The sequence below is a fragment of the Melospiza georgiana genome, chromosome 3, assembly GCF_028018845.1.
Source record: "Melospiza georgiana isolate bMelGeo1 chromosome 3, bMelGeo1.pri, whole genome shotgun sequence".
NCBI lineage: Eukaryota > Metazoa > Chordata > Aves > Passeriformes > Passerellidae > Melospiza > Melospiza georgiana.
This window is the reverse complement of record NC_080432.1, coordinates 28,653,910-28,676,191: the sequence shown is the minus strand read 5'-3', so window position 1 is coordinate 28,676,191 and position 22,282 is coordinate 28,653,910. Positions and strand designations below refer to the sequence as shown.

General features: G+C 40.9%; 1 protein-coding gene across 1 annotated transcript; it reads right to left on the bottom strand.

Moving 5' to 3' along the window:
- Positions 1 to 3,019: 3,019 nt before the first annotated feature.
- On the bottom strand, positions 3,020 to 20,556 carry BFSP1 (beaded filament structural protein 1). Its single transcript, XM_058020666.1, has 8 exons — positions 20,137 to 20,556; positions 14,136 to 14,196; positions 11,111 to 11,206; positions 10,206 to 10,298; positions 9,402 to 9,509; positions 7,034 to 7,254; positions 5,651 to 5,736; positions 3,020 to 4,360 (listed from the first exon to the last, which is right to left on the bottom strand). Exons 1-8 carry the CDS (start codon positions 20,505 to 20,507, stop codon positions 3,414 to 3,416), a joined length of 1,983 nt encoding a protein of 660 aa, XP_057876649.1. The 5' UTR covers positions 20,508 to 20,556; the 3' UTR covers positions 3,020 to 3,413.
- Between the last annotated feature and the right edge of the window lie 1,726 nt (positions 20,557 to 22,282).

The window sequence follows — 22,282 nt, the reverse complement described above, 5'->3', positions numbered from 1 at the left end:
TGGCTGTCCATATTTTCATAATGCTGACATAATTTAGTAATTGAAAAATCACAATAATGAGTGAAAGTGGTGAATGTTGATATAATTATATATATAAAATTACATTTATATACAATATAGAGATCTACTTCAAATTCTTGGGGATTTTTGGTTCAAGGGATCACTCAAAAATATGTCCAGGTAGACTGAGTTTTTATGGTATTGCTGATGTAAAAGAAAGTCAATTTTTTAGTATTTATAATAAAAGGGAAAATTAAGCTCATGATGCAAAATAGGTGATGTTTTATAATATCAGTAAAATAAAGAGCTGTTATAAACTGGCAGGTCCTATCATCATTGCTTATCTGAAGGTACACAGGAGGTAAAATGCTGCTCTCAGTGTGATGACTTCCTACTTCTCTACTTTTTACACGGGTAAAGAAATTTGTATCCTGCATACTGGATATGGAGAAGATAAAGATTTGATAGAAGCAGATTACAAATAAAGTATTTTATGTTAACTGTGAAACTCTGTCACATACAAGATTCATGCCACAGGCTGGGAGGAGCTTTATTTAAATTTACTTGGCATTATTTTCATGGTTCAAACCCATTGGCTCCAAGGTCAGCGTTGCAAAGGCAGCAGCAGTGCAGGTGCTGAGCTGCATTGGGAGGAGGATGATCAAGAACAGAGGCTGTTAGTTTTGCACTTCAGCTCATAAGCAGCTCTGGTCCTAAGGAAATGCTACAGCAGATTTTTTTCCTCTGCTGTTTGGAGCACTTTGATTCACATTAAGTCCCCTGTTTCCCTTTTCATCTCTACTTCCCCCCCTCATAACTTTTGGGTACTTTTTAGCTCCTGTGTTTCCATGGCAGAAAGTACATTTCATTTTATAATACTCTGTCATGTCTACAGCAGTACAATCTGGCAGGGAACCTCCTGATCTAGTTCTGGTTGCCTCAGAAGTGAGAATGTGCCTGTAGAAACCTGATTCTCATTCCAGTCTCTTGTTGAATAGATGGTTTGCAACTATTTTACCATTAAACTTTAGCATTTAAACACTTCATTGAGAATCTGCATTTAATGTAGCGGTTAGCCCCTAAAATTACGAGATTTACTATACACTTCAGTAAGGTCACTATTAACCAGATACTACTAATGGTTTTCTATGTAAATTTCATGCAAATATACAGAAAGTTTACAGATTGTAGCAGAACCTGGCCCTCACCTCTTCTTAGTCCTTGAGTTCTGCTGGTTGCTACCCAGGCAATGCAGTATGTAATTTCCTTCAGCAGTAAGTGCCATCAAACCAGCTTTAGGAGCAGTTCTTACACCACACTGAAATGCTGAGCAAGGGTTACAGCCATCATAAACCAGGTCTGGGTCAGCAGCCAGTGGTGACACCACTGCACAAAAAGGATTAAGGTGGTGGAGGTATTCACACACTGGACACCTCACCCAGGCTGTCCTGACATTGCCTTCTTGCTATTGAATGAGGCTTCTTGTATTTTGAACATTGGGTTCACTGTATTGCAGTGAAATCAGATGGACTGGGAGAGGCGGAAGAATATCCAGTTCCAACCAGGTACTGCCTGAACCTGTTTATACTCTGCTTTGTGACAGAATTATTAAACAGACTGTCTATTGCTGCAACGAGGATAGGTTTTTGGGTTTTTTTGTTTAGCTTCAGCGGTCAAATTCTTTCAGCAGCAATTATTCTGGGCAGTTGCTGCCAGGTGACCAGAGTCCAGCCTGCATAGGCATTGATAAATTCCTTCTCTGCAGTTATTTACACTGCTAATATATTAAACTGAAAAGGAACATGCTCTAGTAAGCCATGTCTGGAATAAACTCCCACAGCATTCCAATAAGCCAGCATCAACAAAAAGTCCTGACTAAAATTGTGACTGTGAGAGTCACCTCTCCCTGTTTCAAAGAATAAGGTGACACTTTACCAGACATAACAATCACAGGAGATCAGATGCTACACCTGTGCTGGACCTCATGAATGAAATAACAAAACCCAACATATTATTGAAGGAAAGCCTTGGGCGCTGTGAGGAGTTCCTGAAGCTCAGACTTGTCAGCTCAAATGGCTTTTAACCTTACTTTCTTGCAGCTGACAGGAGTTAAAAGGCAGAAAGGCACAACAATGCTGGAAGCTGAAATGAAAACTTAGAGAACTGGCATTGTATTGAACAAGAAATTTGTAGAGACTAATCTAGTACCACCCTTCAGTAAGTCTTGGGCTTTAGTGTGATCGTTCGTGTGCCTGGAGTAAAGCTGAGGGTAAAGCTGAGGCCTAAATGGTGTATGAGCACTTTAGGTAGAGCTCATTATTTACACACATACAAGCTCATTATTTACATTAGAGAGCTCATTATTTACACACATACGCACACATTTACACACATTTCTCTGATTTTTAATTTGTGGGGTTTTGTTTATTTTCTTGAGCTGAAGGTTTCTGGGAGCTGCAAGACTGTTGTTGCTGCAAGTGTTTCTTTTTGCTTCCCCAGGCATGGGAAGGTGGAAAGGCACTGCTTATTCCAACAATCCCGTGGAGCTCCATGTGACTGCAGGTGACAGGAGTGAGACAAGATCCTGTGGCAGTATGAAACTTTATAGTCCAAGGAAATACTTAAAAAGAAAATACCTAAATACTCAGTATTTGCCTGCAGTCTGCTCAAAAGCTTGTTGGCATTCATAAGTACATCAGTTGTGTTGGTGAAGGACAAATAATAGCTTTTGTAAGGGAGATCTCCCTTCAGGGAGATTTATTCTGAGAAGATCTGCAGTAAGAGCTTATCTTGAATACAGGAAGTTTGTCTTTATTGCCAAAAAGAAAGGTCTGCCAAGCTCATTGCTATTTAAAGACCTTTAAAGGGAGATTTTTGGAACAGGTTATTTAAGAGGTATCCAGCTCTTTCCCTGGACAAACTGCTGCACACCAGTCAGGTGATGTTTACAAGTAGAATCTGTTTACAAGTAGGGTCTGTGAGTCAACGTTATAGGCAAAATAAACCCACAGTGAGTATCTTTGGTAGAAGGCAAAACTTTTATTAAATGAACCAGATGTCACAAGTTAACATTTGCAGCTATCTCAAAGATGGGGGATCATACAGCAGTTGAAGGAGCAGTAGAGGAATATGCAAATTTGTCCTGGATACTGTGGAAAGCCAGGCAGCTCTGTCATAATAATTTCTTCCCATGTGTTCTAATCATGAAAATGAGTTGCATAGGATGTGCCCTGGAGAGCGCTAATGGTTGTTGCACCAAATGTGAGCCTACATCAGACAGAATTGCCATCAAGGTTTCAATCTCTTCCATACCAAACAGCAAAAATCTCACTACTGTATCATTCGGTCAGGAAAAAAACACAGTCGTTTAATAACTATGCCAGACAAATTGACTATCAGAGGGTATGTGTCACTTAAGAGCCTTTGTCACCTAGTTTCTTCTTGCTTGTCTTCTCTATCATTGTCTCAACAATCATTGCTGTCTCTTCATATGTCTGAATTTTGTCATCTGAAAACTTCTCAATGGACTCTACCACCTCCACCTTCTCATAGCTCATAGAGCCAGGTAAGGCTGCTTCCCTGAACAAAAGGCCCTGTTTATCTTCTCGCTCATATTCTGTCTCTCGAAGGAGTCCTGGCTCAGTTGGGCTTATCAGACCAGAGGAAGTAACTGTCTCAGGCTCAGAGATGTCTGGGTACTTTGTGATTTGCTCAATTTTTCCTCTTGCTTTTTTCCCCCATTCAAGCACATCTTCTTTCCCCTCCTCTCTCTGTTTATCTGGGAGTTCAAAATCTTCTCTCCTTTCACAGATTTCCCCTTTCTCTTTTTCTGGTGGTTCCGCAGGTTCTGGGAGCTCTGGTATGGACTCCACATCATCCCCATTCATCACCTTCCCATTGCCAGTGGAAACTGTGATCCCCCCGCCAGCAGGGATAGAGGGGGCCAAGATGCATGGTTCTTCATAGCCTTCCTCCCCTGTCACCAGCACATAACGCCCTTTGGGATGGGCATCAGACTTAGCCTCTGGTCTCTTGTAGACTCTTATTTTCTCCCTCATAATATTACACAATTTATCAAAGGCTTTACTTATCTGGGCTCCATCAGGTACGTCCTCTGGGCCCATTTCTTTTTCATCAAATTCTGATCCTTCTTGCTCAGGTTCACACCTGACTGAGCCTTCATGCCTAAATTCCATCTGATCTTGGTCAAAACCTTCCAAAGTTCTTTCGTACATTCTTTCAGGCAAGTGACTGTCGGTTATGTCTTTTGACATCAGCTCCTTTTTTCTGGCAATTTTCTTTGTCAGGCCTTTTTGTCTGGGCTTTATACTGGCAATGTCTTGCATGGCCTGGGTGATATCTAAAAAAATTCAAAGCAGAGGGAACAACAAACAGTGCTTGAATACAGTCACTGCAAATGCTAGAGCTGCCTCTTGCCCTCACCACTGCAGGTGGAAAGCCTTTGTATCCCAGGGGCCTAAAAGAGAGCCAGACACCTTGACTCCTGACAATTTGGAGTATGGACAGATACTGAAAATCATGTCAGGAGGGAGCAGCAGTGGCTGGTGGTCACAGAGCTGAGAAGCCACCCATCTACAATGGTATCACTCAGACACTGTCACTGAGCTCTTAGAACCCCCTGATTCCAATCTCCTGGGCAATCAATAGGCACAGATCCCATGAGAGCTTAGCAGCAGCAGGAGCATAGGCAAGGTATGATTTCCATGGCATGAGCAGCTAGAGCAGAGGAGACAGGGGTTGATACTGGTAATTACAAGAACAAGAGGACAGACAGCTGTTTCCCCAAGGCAGCTGTTTTGTCCCCTGCCACAATACAGTAACACATGAAATACGATGCTCGTCATGCAGGAGAAATCAGTGGTGTGTCTAGAGCCAGGCCAAATCCTGGCATGTATAAAATACCACTTTGCATGACAGTAATTATTTACAGCTGCTGAGGGTCTGGCCTCAGGCATTTTGGACCTATTTAATATAAAACTGCTACAGTTCACACAGCAGTTAGAAAAATTACAGCTGCATTACAAAAACATCCCTCATACGATGGTTTGTCTCTGTTCTCAAGGCAGTTTGTCATTATTGAAACCGCAGTGAGCCTTGGATTTAAGTCAACCCATATGTTAGAACCTATCACATCAATTCCTTTGTTAAGAGCTGTCTTTCTCATTTAAGCCTGGCCGTTTCCTTGTCAGCAGGTTTACAAGCATCCTAATTCTAACAAGCCAACATACAACATAGAGAAAACATAATTCATAGAAAAACAGGCCTCAAAAATGGCCTGTGGCACTCAACGCACCTTGGTGCTCTTTGCACATCACTAAAGTGCAAACAAACTCAGAATGAGTCAACACAAAACCTGCAGCTCTTTCCACCATTTCAGATGCCTTTTGATTTTACTTTTGATTGGCCTAAGTAGTAAACTGTAGAAATTAGCAAAGAAATGCTTTTACTTGTGGTTTTGGCCTTTGACAGCTTGTCTCAGGGACAGTTGAGGTAAGCTGAAATGGTTGCATTTTCAAGCCTGTAGTCAGGCTGTCGTGACTGGTGGCCATATTAAAGACAGATGGACAAACAGCTTAAAATGCAATGATGCCTCTCCTGACACACACAGAAAGACACATCACAGGTTTACCTCTTCCCCTCGAAGCCTGAGGCTGGACAGGTCGATAAATCTGTGTGAAGAGTGTGACTGGGGTTCCTGCTATAGCAGAGTTTAACCTGTGGAGAATATGTGCATCCATGAGTTCTCTCATCACCATTTCGGTGAAAGCAAGTGAAATTGTGCAAAATTAAGCACAGAGGTTAAAGAAATGTACTTCTCTGTGGTGAGGAGTCAAAAAGAATGATGGGAATCTGTTTCTTGTCTGGGGAAAATCAAGACAGCCACAGCACCTTCACAGGAGTGAGGTTGGTTTTTGCCAGCAGGAGATATGGGATACTCCAGTAGGTAAAGTACACCAGCAATTACAACATATAGCTACAGCTTTGCATTTAGCATGGCACTTTGAAGAGATGGTAGGTTTTTAGATGGGCAAACAGTCAATCCAAGCCTACCAGAGGTCAGCAAAAAATGTAAATCCACTTTTACCATGCTGGCTGGCAAAATAGGAAATTTGGAGCAGTCTTCCTTGGAAAACATTCAAGGACTCAGTAGTATTAAGGGTTAAAAATTAAAATTGAGAGGCAGGCCTATTGCAAAACAGTTACTGTATCTTTGGCCTCCCCAGTGTGCTCAGCTGGAATTTGAGATATTTTGTCCTGTCAGAGACCCTGTGTCAATATGATTTTTGGCATTGAGAATTACTCTGTTAAGGCACTTCTAACTAGAACTCAGTGTCCAAAATTAGACCCTGAAAATTAATTAAATTCCCATTCCCCACACATAGGATGGACTATTAAGTGAGTGTTCTTCCGCTGGATCTTCTGCACAGCCCAGAGCAGTAGTTTGGGTGCTTAGGGGTCTGGCTCTGCTGCTGTGAAAGATCCTTTTGTCCACTGTGGCTGATGGTGGACATTAGAGGGAGACAGTGGTCCTCTGTAGGTTTAAGCGCAACTCAAATCCCTGCCAGTTTCTTGTATTTTTCGTCTTTCTCCCCATGCCCAAGGAATGGGTTTGCTGGGAAGAATGCTTTGCTTTACAAGGCATTTGCTTTGTTTGCACCCTCCAAAAATCAACTTGCCGGTAGTGTTGAACAAGTGTCACCAACACCCAGTCTGAGGAGAGGATGTTCAGATTGATTTGTGTGCTCCTGACCTCTGTACACTGATGTCAGGACAGCATATGGAAAGGAGACTGCAAGGACAAGAAAGCCCAAAATGGCACTGATCCTTTCCTTGGCAGAAGTTTCACCAGATTTTGCATCTATTTCGATTTCTATCCCTAGATATCTACACCAGTGAAAGGTGTGAAATTGCTATAGCTTTGGGTGAATCAAATGTCCTTAAACATACATTTTTCAAATGAGATAAAAGAGATCCATGGTCCCTTTGTGATTGCCCAGAAATCCAGGCTTACCGGCTGTCCTCATTCTCGATGATCCGTTTGTACCGTTCCAGCTCATTCTCCAGGGACTGCTGGTAGATCACCAGCTGGCGGCACTCAGTGGTGTACTTCTCCAAGATTCTCTCAGCCTCCTCTATCCCCTTCCTAAGGTTTTCAATCTGCTCATTGTAAAGCTGAATTTCATCGTCATAACTCTCCTGGGTATTTTTAATTGCTTGCTCCAGCATGGTTGTCTGGTAAATAAAATCGGTGGTGAAAGAAGCAGCTTTGAAAAATTCACCATCCCCATATTTTAAGCATAATGAAAGGCAAGTCATGCTTTATTACAATGTGATGCTGCACTGCTAAAACACAGGAACAATTTCACTACCTTTGTTCATTTATTCAAAAAGCAGTAACTTATCACATTGGGCAGGGCCTAACATGGACAGTAAAAGTTCTTAACTGGGAAGATGAGCTCAAGAAATACCCACTCCTCCTTCTCTGTGCTCTGCAGACAGGGAAAATAAGACCAAAAGTCATGTTTTAAACATAGAACTCTTCTTTAGAATTCAATTCCTCAGGCTTTTTACTTCAGCGATAAAACCAATGAGCATATCAACCAGGAGGTGGCAAAAGTCCCCTTCCAAAGGCTGAGTTTCAGGTGGGATATTTCACCCTGTAAATCTCCTCTCACTTTCTTCTGCTATTTTTAGCTATTTATTATAGTTATTTTGTCACTTTTTTCCCCTACTTTTCAGAGATGAACTCACAAAAAGTTAATGGAGGAATAAGTGACTAATGAATTCTTCAATAATTGATTTATTTCTATATGCTTCAGGCAAGATAAAAAAAAATACTTTTAAGAGGCTAAATACTAAACATAGAAGTGATGTCCCTTGTCATTAGTTTGGTTATGTTGCAGTGTACGAATAGACAGAGACTCTTCTATTCAGTGCTCATGGAGTGGGGCCCCTGACCTCTTGGGCACGTGGCTGTCAGGTCCAGAAACAGGAAAGCAAAGACACTTGATGACATCTCAGTCATCAGATCCAGCCTTCACCATCACAGGCTACTGTGTTACTGATCTGCACTCATAAAGGTATTTCACTCTTGTTATCTCAAGGCACAAGAATGAATGAATGAATAATCTATTTCTAAATGGATGGAAAGATTTGATTTTGAAAGCAGCATGATTAATTCCTCAAAGACTGCCTCTCTCCACCTGCCAGCAGAAGGCTGATTTCCTCCCCTTTTTCTCGATATTGATTCACTATCTCATCCCCATATTGATTCCTGTCCATCCCAGAGTGCATGTGTCCTTTCCACCAGAGCATCAGATGTGAGAAAGAGAGACCAAGGAAAATACACTGTCCTGACCCTAATGAAAGAAGTTATGCCCAGGAAGTTATGAGCTGCTGCTATGGCTGTCCAAAGGAGTTCAAAATCCCACCAAATGAGGTTTTTGTCAATATTTCATTCCTCTCACCTGGATGGACAACTTGAGGCACAAAGAAAGGTGTACTTGGGGTCATTCTCCACCCCATCTGCTAAAAAATATTCAACTGCATGGAGGTAGAGATGCCATTGGCAACTATTAAGATCTGGTTTCGATCCACTGCAGCCTTCAGCTGCTCCTCCACCTCCTGCCACCCTCAGCCCTGCACTGCACTCATGTTTGCAGGCACTGGCTGGAGACAGAAGGTTGATTTAGGGCAGGTTTGGCTGGGAGATGGGCAAGGACAACTAGTCAAACTAGTCTTTTTGCAACTCAGAGCTTGGCAAAAAGCACATGGTTTTTCCTGCTGGTCCAAGCACAGGAGAGATGCTGGCTTAATGCTTAGTAGTGACATGGATGAAGGCAGAAAGCCAAATGTAACTCAATAGCCCTCTCATTTTTTTCTCCCCAAACCTGTCCAGTTCTTCCCACAGCAAGCTTAGCATTGGATGTGGCAGTGATAGAAAGGATTGGGCAGAGCCCTGAGGGTTCCCCATCAGTTTTCTTGAAGCCAATTTCCAGCCAGAACTCAGCAAGTAAGAAAGTCATAGGAGCCCTGTGGAACTTTTCCATTCATAATGTCCTGCTGATTCAGTCCTGCAGGAGTCCAGTTGCATTGTGGAAATGTTCCCTCATCAGTCCCTCTGATAAGCAAAGATAGCTTCATTGCACCTACAATATCTACAGCCCACCCTGGCCAATGAAACCTGACAATTTGTTTCATTCAGAGAATGGGAATGAAACAGCTGAAGAAAAAGATGGAAATCTAAAAGGAAAACACACCTCCAAGTCCACCAAGTTAACATAACCATGTTAAAGCCGTGTTAGAGGTTTTACCAAGTGACCATAAAAAAAGCAGTTCATGAGCAACATGGTTGTGTTTATGGCTAGTGATTACAATACCTCTGTCTGGAGCTTGTATTTCTGTGCCTGTAGCTGGCAGAGGATGCTCTTATATTCCTCCAGCTGGCTCTGCAGAACAGGGATCCTCCTCTCTGCTATCAGTTTTTCCTGGTTGGAAGAAAACAATGTGTGTACAGGAAATTATGTTTCATTCCTAAAAAGAGCCAAAAGAAATTGCACTACTGGAAATAAACTGTGAAGACAAATAGAAAATGGCAAAAGACAGATAAAAGATGGGGATTGAACCTCAAGCCAAATTCTGTTGAATGGTAGCATGGCTTTAAGAATAAAGATATCAGATACCAGGTCTGTAACAGTACAGCTTAGACCCTGTAAACCTGTTCACATCTTCTTCCAAATAATGAACATTCCTGCCATAGCCACTCATATTGGTGGAAATCATCAAGTTTTCATCTAGTCTGTATCAATTAATTTCATTAAAATTTTCACCACATCTCACCCCTTCAGGATAAGATTTCCTTTCTCTTAAAATATTCATATATCCTGCCAGCTCCTCCTCAGAGAAGAAGCACAACTACTTCAAATATCTTTGTACCACACATTTTTGGGACTAATATATATGCTGGGGTGCACCTGACAAACCTAATCTCTCTTTCCTCGTTGATACAGTTTTTCAAAACTACAGTAAATTTTTTTCTCCCATGTTCACTACTCAGTACTTACACATTGTTTTGACAGTTTTCACCTAACCTTGGAGCAGAAGTTAAAGGATCTGGGACACTTTAGGTGTAAACATCTCTTTCTTACTTAGAGTTGCATTTACTTCCCAACAGCAATACTTGCCTCACATATGCCAGTGGTTATTGGGGACACACGAGGAGTTGTCTGGATGATCTGCTGCAAGACATTGACATAGGTCTGGATTTCCATGAGGTTCTGTGATAAAGTAAAAATATTTTCATTAGAAAATGCCATAGTAAGGTAGACATTTCCATGAACTCCTGGGGCTTATTTTTAGATACGTAATTCTTTTAGCCCATAAAAGTCCAATTCAAAAGTCCAATTCCAGTCAAGTTCAGGCTTGGGTTTGGAATGCAACTTACAACTGCTTTTGAGTGCAGGAGTGCTAGCAGTTTCATCATACTGAGGGTATATCACAGACTTTTGGATAAGGACTATACAGTTCATAGTTTTAATTGAAGTTTCCATTCCATTTCCAATTTCATAAGAGATTTTCAAAATAAGAATCACAAATATCTTTTCATGTGGCATGAAAAAAATAGTAACTTTTTTCAAAAGCAGCAAATATGGGACAGTGGCCTGATTCTAAGACCCACAGTTCTCCCAGTTAAAAGGCAAAAAATGTTAAAGTCAGCTGTAGTGGAATCATACATTCACAGGCATATGCCTGCTGATTAACTGGAGTGTCCTCTCCCAAAAAATTGGATGATGAAAGCAACAGCTTCCTTAGCATGAAATATAAGACAGCTTGACCAGCACTTTGGGTTGAACCATGACACCAGGTTGACAAATTCAAGACTCTGCTACAGCTGTAGTTACTGGACCCTGAGAAGTATGTTTGGGTGCTGGAAACCATCTGGATTGTTGTGCCACTGAAAATAAATAGTGCTATATGCGCCTACCAAAACATAAATGCCATTTGCTTAAATTTGCCACCATTTGATCATGGAGAAGGGCCAAGTTCCACATCTATCTCTACAAGGAAAACAGCAATTTCATCCAGTTACCTTCTTGTATCTGTCCTTTGTAGCATTGATGTCATCCTGCAGGAACTGGGACTCAATTTGCAGCTCCAGGTTGCACAGCAAGGCCTCATCAGCTTCCTGCAATGCAGAGACACGTGGCATGGTGGTATGTACGGCTGGAGTGCCAAACCCACAGCAGGCCCACAGGCACTGCATGAGTCACTGTGCACATGGAGCAGTCTGCCTGAAGTGTAAGAGCCTACTGTAACATACAACAGTATCATGAAAACAACAAACAGGAGCCATGTTATTCACCATGCCCTGCACAAATGTAATTTACAATAGAGTTTGGCACTGACACTGTCAAAATAATGCTGGGTGCCAAGTAGTAGATGTTTGAAATAACAGATTTTAATATCAAAATCTTGAAATGGTGGATGAATCTTAAACAAATGACATCAGCATTGATTTCTCTAGTGTCATGACAAGATCTGAGGTATCCTGATGCCTTTTTAAGATACCTAATAAAGAAGTCCTTCTAAAAACCCAGGATGATCTGCAGTATTTGCACTCTCTTTGGTATGTTCTCAAATACTACAAATATTTGCCAGTTTGGAGCCATTTCTGGCAATAAAAATGACATTTGACCAAGTTTAGAAAAAATCACTTTGCTGCATAAATTTATAATACTTTGGAATTTGCAAAGACAAAAGTTCCTAACATCCAATTAGTTCAAAGAACAAACCATATGACTAGTAACCATGATCTCAGAGTATACAGGTATGAGTGACATTGATCTTTAAATCTAATGAAATCTCCATTTCTGTTCAAAGGCTTAATTTAGATTTTTCCGATGTTCTGTTATTTAACAAAAAACATGGAATTTAGGGTAATTTCTCTGGAACTTGGCAATGTATTTTACAAATATGTGAGAGTAGTCATACGTTTTATTTTTCTATTTAATGCATTATTTCTTTAATTTTTGAGAAAGCATCTTAAAATATTTTAACTGTATCTTCCTTGCAACTCTATAAAATGTGCCAGTTCCTCCACCAGTTTGCAATTTGCCTCAAGAAAGTCCTGCTTTGTGCATTTAGCTTAAAGAATAAAAAAAGAAGTATTTGAAGGCACCTCATTCAAAACACCCATGTGCCATTATCAGCTGTAAAAATACCTCTGTGAGCGAATCACAGGTTGCAAACAAACCATTGAGATCTGTGGGTGCAGCACATGACTGGTAGAAGAGGATTTTTCCTTTTGCATGCATACAGCACGCGCTGTTCAAAAAATGTGTAGATGTTGGCTGTCTTATTGTGCTGCTAAACCTCCCAGGCACAGAACTCTCCAGAACTCTCCAGCAGGCTCTGCTTTGTGATCCAGGGGCTGATTCAGACACATCCAACCCAGCACATTCAGAGCCAACCATCAGGAATGCCTGCTGCTTTTCTGCACTCCTCTCTCGTCCTATTGAGAGGAGGATCAGCAGGACAATGGCCATGTTGGGAGGTTTGGGAGGGAGCCAAAAAAAGCCCCCAGGCCCTTAGATAATAACTATAAGCAAATATTTTTGCATGTGATAAAAAAAGCAGTTTTTGGCTTTCAAAATGTTCCCTCAGAGGGGAAAAATACTTCTGCTTTTATTCCATGCTTTCAAAGAGATCAGCTTCCTTGATGGAGTTGAATATCAGAACAGTGCAGTGTCTACACATTTTCTTTTGAACTTTGCAATATTTGCTAATCACTCAGCTTCTAAAAAGACATTCTGCTTCATGTTATGATTCCAGAACACTGGTCCATGTGCAGACGCAATATTTTCATTACCATGGAAGAGAAATTCTTTAGATCTCTCCAGAACCAGTATTTTCCCAGCTGTCAGATAAAGAATGAGTTTGCACCTGCACATGCAGGTTTTCAGGCCACATCTTGGGTCCTCTACAGAAAACCATCTGTATTCCCTCCAGCACTTGGTGCTCCCAGTGCCAGGAGCTGCTGCAACAGGGGTGTCCAGGGACATCCTGGGATAAAAAACATCCTTGTGCCTCAAGATTTGGTGAACTGTGCCTAGGGATGGTGAATCATTTCAATTTTCTTTAGCTGCAGATTCATTGAGAGGAACTGTGAAGACAGACTTACCTGCTCCAACAACCCCTTACAAAAGAGTTACTTTCACAAATTTTTTTAAGGGTTTGCAAGTTGTTCAAGAACAGAGTGTTCTGGAAAATAGAACTGATGTGGGATGTCAAGAGCTCACTGGAGACAGAAATGCTAAAATGCACTTTCTGTCTTTTCTTAATATAAAACATGTTCTTAATATAAAACATTGATATGACAATGCTTCAGCAGATCAGGTCCAGCCAATCGTAGCAAGGAAATAAAAAAAAATCTCTATCTAATCCTTCTTTAATTGTTTTCCAATACAGAAGATGAATGATAGCCTGTGCAAAGTAGAACTGGGGAAAGATATTATGTTCTTCACCCAGATGAAGGCTAGCAGCGAGAGAGGATGAATCAAGATTTTTCAGTTTCACAGACCTGGTTTGGAAACTTTCAAAATACTTCAGCCAACTACTGTCTTTCTCTGAGCTTTGTATTATATTAAATGTTGTTATTTTTATTATTGTTTTTCCCATGGTATTAGTTTAAGAACTATATTGATGTAAAAGGAACAAACCAAGGGGAGTGGCAGTGTCTGTCTGGTTTGGAAACCTAATGGGAAGCTGAGGGTCTGTCCTGGGAAGGGCTGACCATATACTGCAAGGGACTAAGGAGCTTTGAGGCATTCCAGGCTTCAAAACATGGACTTAACCAGCAATTTTTCATGGCATCGTTATCATTAATGACTGTATTTTAATACAGTAGCTATGTTTAAAAAGCGTGGGGAAAAGGTACGCACATGCCGGCTCAGACACTTACATAGGGAGGGGGAGGATGGAGAAGGGCATAATGACAAGAAACGCCTTGCTCTGACATTTTATCTTCTCACTGCTTCTTCAAAGTAGCTCGCTGTAGTAAATGAAACCAAAGGAAAAGATTGTACACCTTTCCCCTGGCATTTTCCCAGACTCACTTTATTAAGGTGCTCCAGGGTTTCTTTTAGCCTCTGCTGATACTCACGTTCATTTCTATACCTACAAGTAGAGAAAAGGAGATAGAGTTCAGTGGTTCATCCCTCTGCAAACTGCATTTTTATCTGCACTGTCATGCACAATATATGCTTCACGTTAAAGGAGAATATGAATCTTGAAAGGGCCCAAAAGATTTATTAATGCATTAGCATTAATTATTTTTTGGTCCCAGATGCTGAGGGTAATTTCAGAATTGCCTAAATTCTTGTCTTCAGCTTATGTAACAGAATACAATGAATTGCCATATATTTGCTATCACTTTTTTACAGAATGCTCAAGAATAGATTATCTACAATAAAAGCATGTGCCATTGGTGTTGAACTATAGTGACAGCCGTTCAACAGTGATTACTCTGTGAGGATTTGCTACAATGGCACATGAAAATTTAATTACATTGTTCTTGGTTTTCTATTATACCTGTTGTTGTTCAATAAGCACTTTAATGACAGACACATTAAACATAATGATTGCAATTTTACATATTGACCATGTAGGAAAGATGTTGGATTAAGATGCTTAGATGGATCAAGCTTTGTGTCCCCTTTAATGGTAATTTGTATATTAGCTTGGTCAAAACAACAAGTGAGCCTTAGTAAGGACTGCATTTAACCAGCTATTCTTATGCTTTTATAAAACATGCATGAAGTGCATGTTCCTGGTGCTGGATGTATAATGTGTTTATGTTAGGTTTGAGGAAACAGCACATTTTCTTTAAGAATTAGGGCTCCACATTTGTATGTAAATAGAATTATCTTCTAGAAATTCTTTTTAGCCACAGAGTACAAAATTAAATTGTTGATTATTGTAATTTATTCCCTTCCTTAAGTAAACCTCATATGAAATGTTCAACAGTAGATGTGGCTTAATGGGACTCCATTAAAAACAAACAAACAAAAATGCAAACAAAAAGCCCCTCAAAAATCACCAGTCAGAAGCAACTTTGGCAATGAGACTTTGCCATTGGTACTGAACAAGTGACTTATCAAACTCCAACAGCAGCAGAAATACAATCCTAACCCTTTAAGTTTAACACTTTACTTTTCCTAAAATAATAGATGTAGAGAGATATAAAAAAGCTATCATTATCTTACTTTCTACAAAAAACACTCTGGTAGGTGACAAGTCAGTTCTGGTGATTAGGATCCTTCATTTGCAATAAAAGCAATGGACACCAGTACAAGCCAAAATTCAGAACTGAATGTAAGTTCCTGTCTGTCTTCTGAAATCATTGCTCCAGCCCATATGTGCTGGTGATTTCAAAGGGATTTACTTCAGTCAACAGGGAACTTGACAGCTCCTGGACTGAGCACATCAAGGATCAAGATATAATGATAATGTCAACCTCAGTTCTTCCTTTTCATCTCCTGAATGACGAACAACCAACATTATTCTCATCTCTTTCAACACATACTGGAAAACTGAGTGGATGATGTCACTCACAAACTAACCAGGACCACAAAGGAAGAACTTGACAGAACAAGTAAATGGATTTAACCTGGTGCTCTGGTTTACAAAGTTCTTCTGAAATCCCATAATATTAGCAGGGTTGGTCACTGGTCTGTTTTCAATTCTTACATGAACAGCAAAGAATCAAGTGAAAATGATGAGGTTTTATTTTATTATCACTCCAACAAATTGCTGAAAAAACAATGTCCTTTTTAGCCAATAAGTACTAACATCAGTTTCACGTCCAAGGCTAGAATATTTTTCAGCTTCAGAAGTGAAACTGCCTTTGTTTTAGGTGTTTACCAAGTAGCTCAATTCCAGCCAGTTTTCTATTTATTTTAAAAAAATTTTATATGCACTTGACAGTAAACAGTTTCCTAACTTTGATATTTTCTGATAGCTGAACAAGAATGAAGCATATTGTGGCATCTTGTGAAAATCAAATACAAGTTACAATAAAAGGCTGGTTTTCTACTCACAGTAATATACAACCATCTGATGGATTCAGTGTATAAACCTCAGCCCTAATATAATTCAAATGTCCCTCATTGCTAGATCCTCACTCAAAAGATTTTTCAGTTACTAAAATATTCAGCTACATTTTCCTTTACTCTCAAATAACCCAAATATATGCTGTGCCACACAGCTGTAAATCCACCTGGCAGCTTGAGAGAGTTAGTATTGCATGATTATCCTTTGAAGAAGAATTTCTTTCAAGTGATGTTAAATATTTTCCAGAAGATCAGTGCAAAAGTGCTATGGACCTCTTTGAAATGCTTCAGAGACCTCAGCATGCCTCTGTGCCTACTGAAATGTATTTGTAAGTGCAATGGCTGACAAGTCACAACCCTGTTATGCTTCAAAGTTGATTTTGATGTTTAGTAATTAGCTAGTCATGTCCAAAAATTTTTTTATTAGATGGTTGCTGGTCAGACATTCCTGGAGCTTAAGACCTTTTAAGTTATTTTGCTTCATTAAAAAAAAAATAAAAAGAAAAAAAAAAAGAAAAAAAAAACACCCAAAACCCAACAAAACATGAACCTCCTCACCTAGTCAGGTAGCTTTAGGTTGGCAACAAATGTTTTTGGACTGTTGAAAGAAAAGGGATGTTAACTGGCTTGGGGGTTTTTTTGTTTTTTTGGGTTTTTTTTTGCATAGGGGAAAAGAACGGAGGGGAGGATGCTGCCAGGCTCAAAGAAAGCAGATCTGAGGATTAAAGATTTCAATCACCTCTTCTTTTTGGATTCTGCCTCCACTGCAGTGCAAGGGCTCGCTCCCCTCCAAAGAGGAAACAAGAACAGTCCATCCCAGCAATGCACAATGGCCATATACTCAATTTGGCATCAAAGCTGAGCCTTTCATCTGAAGGAAAACGTTGAATCTGTTGAATCCTACTGAAAGGTAATAGCACCTCTGGGTGACTACCTTTGTCATTTTCTCTTTCCCTGATGCACTTCACTAACCTTCTCTCAACAGACAGCAGCAATTTGGGTGCCAAGGACAGCACAGACTATGAAAGAGAGGTCCTACAAGGATGATGGACAGGCCAGTAATATTTGTTATCAAGAGTCCTGAATATAACCTGAATGCTCAGATGAGCCCAGGAGGGTTGTGTTTTGCTGATTTATGAACAGATTCTACCTGTGTTATCAAGAAGCCACTGCTGAGCAGCTGACAGACACAGGACAATATTCTTGCAGATTGTGGAGAGTGTGGAGGGCAGGCGGATGATCCTCATCTTAGCTGCAGCAGGATAAAGTCCTTCCTATCACTAGAGAAGCAGCATCAGTGCCAAGAAAACTCCTGCAGACCGAGCTGGAAGGCAGCTTTGTCAGTGGAGTCTCCATATCCTAGCTATTGCGTTTACCAATTTTCATTTTCTCACACATGTTGGGTCTCTACTGTAGCCCCAAGGGTGTTAGCTCATCAGAGCATCACCACACAGCAATCTTCTTCTGGAGAACACTGTGCCAATTACTGTGTCCAGGGAACCATATTGCATGTTCAAAACTCACTGCGTTTGCAGTGCACAAATGTTTTAAATAAACAATTGCTTAGCAAGACTTTTAATTTCTGAAGTCCATTAATCCTGTTCAGTCAAGGCCACTAAAATCTGGATTCCGGCATCTTTTCCAACATCATGGAGAGAGAAACACCATCCTGTCCCACAGCCAGATGTAATGTTGCTATAATGATGGTGGTCAATAAAGGTAGCATAATTAGTCTTTTTATGAGATGCATCCAGACTATTCCCAGCATTGATTTTTTTTTTTTTTTGGCGCAACTTCAAGAGAAAGAATTCTTCCCTGGTACAGAATCTGAACTATTAATTAATGAGAAAAGCTATGAATGTGACCATAGAGAATTTTAAAATAAATTTTAATATAAGTTCTACTTTTTAATGGTTCATGAACATTTAATTGCACAGACCCAGTAGTCCTAGGCCCTACTCTGTCTAAATGCAACTTTAAAAGGATTATTTATATAAATGTAGCTTAAAACGTTTACTTAGATATAAATCTATTTCCCCAATAGTGAAGGTGAGTGAAAGAATGGGTTGTAAGAGTCAAAATTCTTTGCATTAGTGAAGGACACAGACGTTTGTCAATTAATTGATTCAAAAGCTCCCTCTAAGAGATTTTGTTAATCCCAGTGCACCAAATGCTTTATGGTTCAAGTGGCAGCAAGAAACCTACAGTGCCTGTTGCCAATGGAATGCAGACTCAGGGGGGAGAGCAGGTCTTCAGCACAGGAATGTTTCTGGTTTCAGTAGCCCCTAATAGGGCACAGAAGATTATTCCTCCTATACTTTGTTTAGGGAGCTTTGTTTATAACTTTCAGGAACCGAAATCAGAACTATCAGATGGCAGAGCACATGTTACCAGAGCAGCGGCATTGTTTTAATACCTGCAACTCAAAACCATCCCAAGTTTTTCAGACACTGAAGAAATGTTCATGTCTCTCTTCTAGACAAATTCAGCAGCTCCCAATGAAAAAAAAACTCACCAAACTTCACTTGTTGATGTAAACCAATTGGTGAAATTTGGTTAAAAAGCAGCCACTGTCTTTCCATTGTCATGGCCCTGTGTATCTTTAATTTTTAAATTGCATTTTTTGGCTTGAATTTAGCCAAAGATCTTGCTTTCTGAAAGTACAGCCCTTTTTCTGGGTGTTGTCTCCTCCTCTGGATTTTCAATGCCCTGTATTATTCCCCGCCTATCTACAGTTTGGTTAGAGCAGATTTAATAAAAGTAAATTACTTTGTGTCACATTACTAATCCTGTACTATTCACATAGATTTTTAACTAATATGCAGCTAGAAAATTAAGTACTGAGTGTAGTCAAATACTCATGGGCACTGTGTAATAAAAACACATGAGCAAGTACCAGAGTCAACACCTAAATTACAGCATTGACTCATAGTTGAATTTCCTGCTCATAAATATTGGAATACAGTTCTGGCTAATCAGATGCTTATTACCCACTGACTTAGAATCAGGACATTATGGAAATCTGACCACTGGCAGCAATAAGCCTCAGTGCACCTGGATGGGCTATTCTCTCCTGTCATGTGAAAGAGAGATAAGGGCTTGGCATTTCTATAGGTATGCTGTAGCTCACAGTCCCCATGCAGATGTTCATTTGGCAGCCTGCCAAATTTTCATGGGTGAAGTAGTCAGATAGATAATTTTGGGGGTAAAAAATCCCTAAGTAACAGGAGGATTAAACTCCTTTGTCCTATGAGCAATGCTCACTAACTCTTGTGTAATTAAGCCATGTAACCAAAATTGCCTGTTGCTGGAGGGAAGGCACTCATCTCCATCAGCATATGAGGCTCCTGCCCTTGTATTTATGGTGGCACAGAAGTTAAAGAGGTGAAATTAGGGGAAGCCTATTCTTATTCTTTCAGTGGCATGAGATGGAAATACAAAATGCAAAGAAGAATAGGAGGGCAAATTTTACACACCAGGAAAAAATATATCTCCCTTCTTTTCATGACACATCACAGATGTGGTTGGCACAGACTGGCTCAGGTGCTTCATAATGGCTGTAAATAAGAGTTTCTCAGAGACATCCTGCATATTTCAGGAGATTTTTGGCATTGTGTAACTCTGGGCTGCTCAGACACAAGACTTGCTTTGAGGCACCTGGTAGTCAAATAGGGTTATTTCATCTTTGCAGTTCAGAGCACAGTTCTCCTAAGGCTAATGAACAACAGCAGCTGACATGTGCCAGGGCTGCTGCTGTGGAATGGAGAGGGCATTTTCCCATCTAGGAGCAGTGAGATCATAAAAAGCAGAGCTGCGGCTCCCTAAGTCCTGATACCTTACTTTTCACCTTACATGGGCTTACATGCCGTCCTTCTTGACAAGTCTGATACACACAGAGAGACATCACCCATGCACAAGAAGTAGCTGGTGACACCGAACCCATCCTTATTACAAAGATTAACTATGGAAATGACACCACTCATCTTCCATGGATTGTAAGCCTTACTTGTTGCAGTATTCATCAAGCATGCGCTGGGCATCCTTCTCCTCCCGCTCCAGCTTGGCTCGGTCAGAAGCCAGCTCCCTCATTCGTTGCCGGTTGAACTCAATCTGCCCAGCAAAAGCTTCATCCAAGCCCACCAGCTCATCCATGCGCTGGAAGGTCTCCAGTTGCTTGCGCAGGATGGTATTGCGCTGTTCCAGCACACGCGCCCGGTTGATGTAGCTTGCAAAGCGCTCGTTGAGCTCCTGCAGGTTCTCCAAGCCCCGGGCTTGGGCCAAACTGTCAAATTCTGGGGAGCCTCGTAGCTCATCATAGGCATCTGACCGCTCGTACTTCTCCTTGCGTACCTCACGGAGGAAGCTGCTCCTGTACATGGCTTCAGAGGGGCTGTGCAGTGCCGGGGTCCCCTCTTGTGTGCCTGCCTGTCTCTCCAGTTTGGATCTGAATTACGTCAGGGACTTTGGGGAAGAAGAACTGAACATAATCCCCCCCCTCCCAGTTGATCAGGACTTGTCTCCAGGGTGGTTTGTGGCACTAAAGGCATCATCTGCGGGAGTGAACTAAATAAATCCCAATGGCTCCGCCTTGGAGCTGCCCATCCAGGCGTCAGCAGTTCGGAGGAGGGGCGGGTACAGAAGGGCTAGGGGCTTTTCTTTTCAAGCATTGCAATCGTGTACAGCCAGGATAAAAGAGAGCAACGTCCAGCTTTCACCCGGTGGATTAAAGCATTATCCATGGAAAACGAAACAACTGCTTTGCAGTTTTAAAGGCTGAGCTCAAAGCCTTTCATGACTGTGCTGGGGGGAGAGCTTTGTCCCATGTGGGTGTCCCTAGGGCTGTGCACAGAGGCCTTCTGCTGAGAGAGGATTTTGGTGTGAGTAGATGGCAGCCCTTGATTTTTGTTATTTGACAGTTTTGTGATCATTTAGAATGATGGGATAGTATTTAAAAATTAATATGACTCCAGCTCTATGGGCAAGATTTGGTCATTTGGTTCTCACTTCAAGCTTCATGTCAGGCTTTTCTGAAGGTTAATTCTACCTGGCATGAGAAGCACCCAAGCAGCAGTGGTACTAAAACCTCTGGCTTAACAAAGCCTCTTTGGGAAGCCACTTTCTTTGGGTATAGCCAAAAGCCATGTCACCTCATGACTTGGTGGACTTTCCATATTATCCCAGGGGCAGCCACCATTCTTCCTTCACTTCCACCATAATGGAGTCTTGTGTGCTGCCATTCCCTAAGAGGCTTTAATTTCCCCTCGATGCATCTCCTCTAGTATTTTTTTCCTATCGTTCATTTTGAAAAATCCTATTTCTTGGATGTGATCTTTCTTGATCTACTTGCCCAGACAGAAAGCCCAACACCAAGCCACTCCAATTTTGAGATCTCTGTTAATAATTTATATAAAAGTCAATTTCACTTCTTAATGGTCATATCTTAAATGAATACTTCAATCTCATGTATTTTGAAGCCCAACAGATCTCAAGGCACTGATGGCAAGTACCAAGGTGAAGAAAGAAGTTGGTGCTCAGGTGACTCAAAAAGTTCAACTTCAAAAAGAAAGTTTGGTTTCTCTGCTACTAAATCTGAATCAAAAGGGGAAACTGTTCATTAGACATTTCCTATATATTTCTTATTTTGCTTCAGATTATTTGGAAGTGCCATGGGGAAAGATCAATGGTGTTTCAGAAAATTTAATTAGTCTGTGCACACAGACTGTGCAGCTCCATAATCTGCTTCCAAAATACATAAATAGCAAAACAGAGATAGATCTTTCAGAAATGTCTGGGATCTTTATGAACCAGTGAACATGAAACCACTGATCTCCATGCTGCACAAACATATCGGCATTTGCAGCTCTTTGGCAGGAGCAGCCTGCTTACCCCAACAATGTAGCTGAGCTTTTAACAAAGTTAGTCTTTCAGAAGAGATCAGAAAGTAGATTCTGCTGGATTGTGGGCGGTGTCTTTTCATGGCAAGAGTTTTTATGGCTTTAGACAGCCCTTCAATAAAGTAATAGCCCATGTAAGTGCTATTCCACCTCTCTCTCAGTGGCTGGAAGAAGCACTGACTCTGTGCTGACCTTAACTCCTTGGTAAATGGACAGGCCTTTCAGTGACTCACTATGTCCCTAACCGCAGTAGTCTGG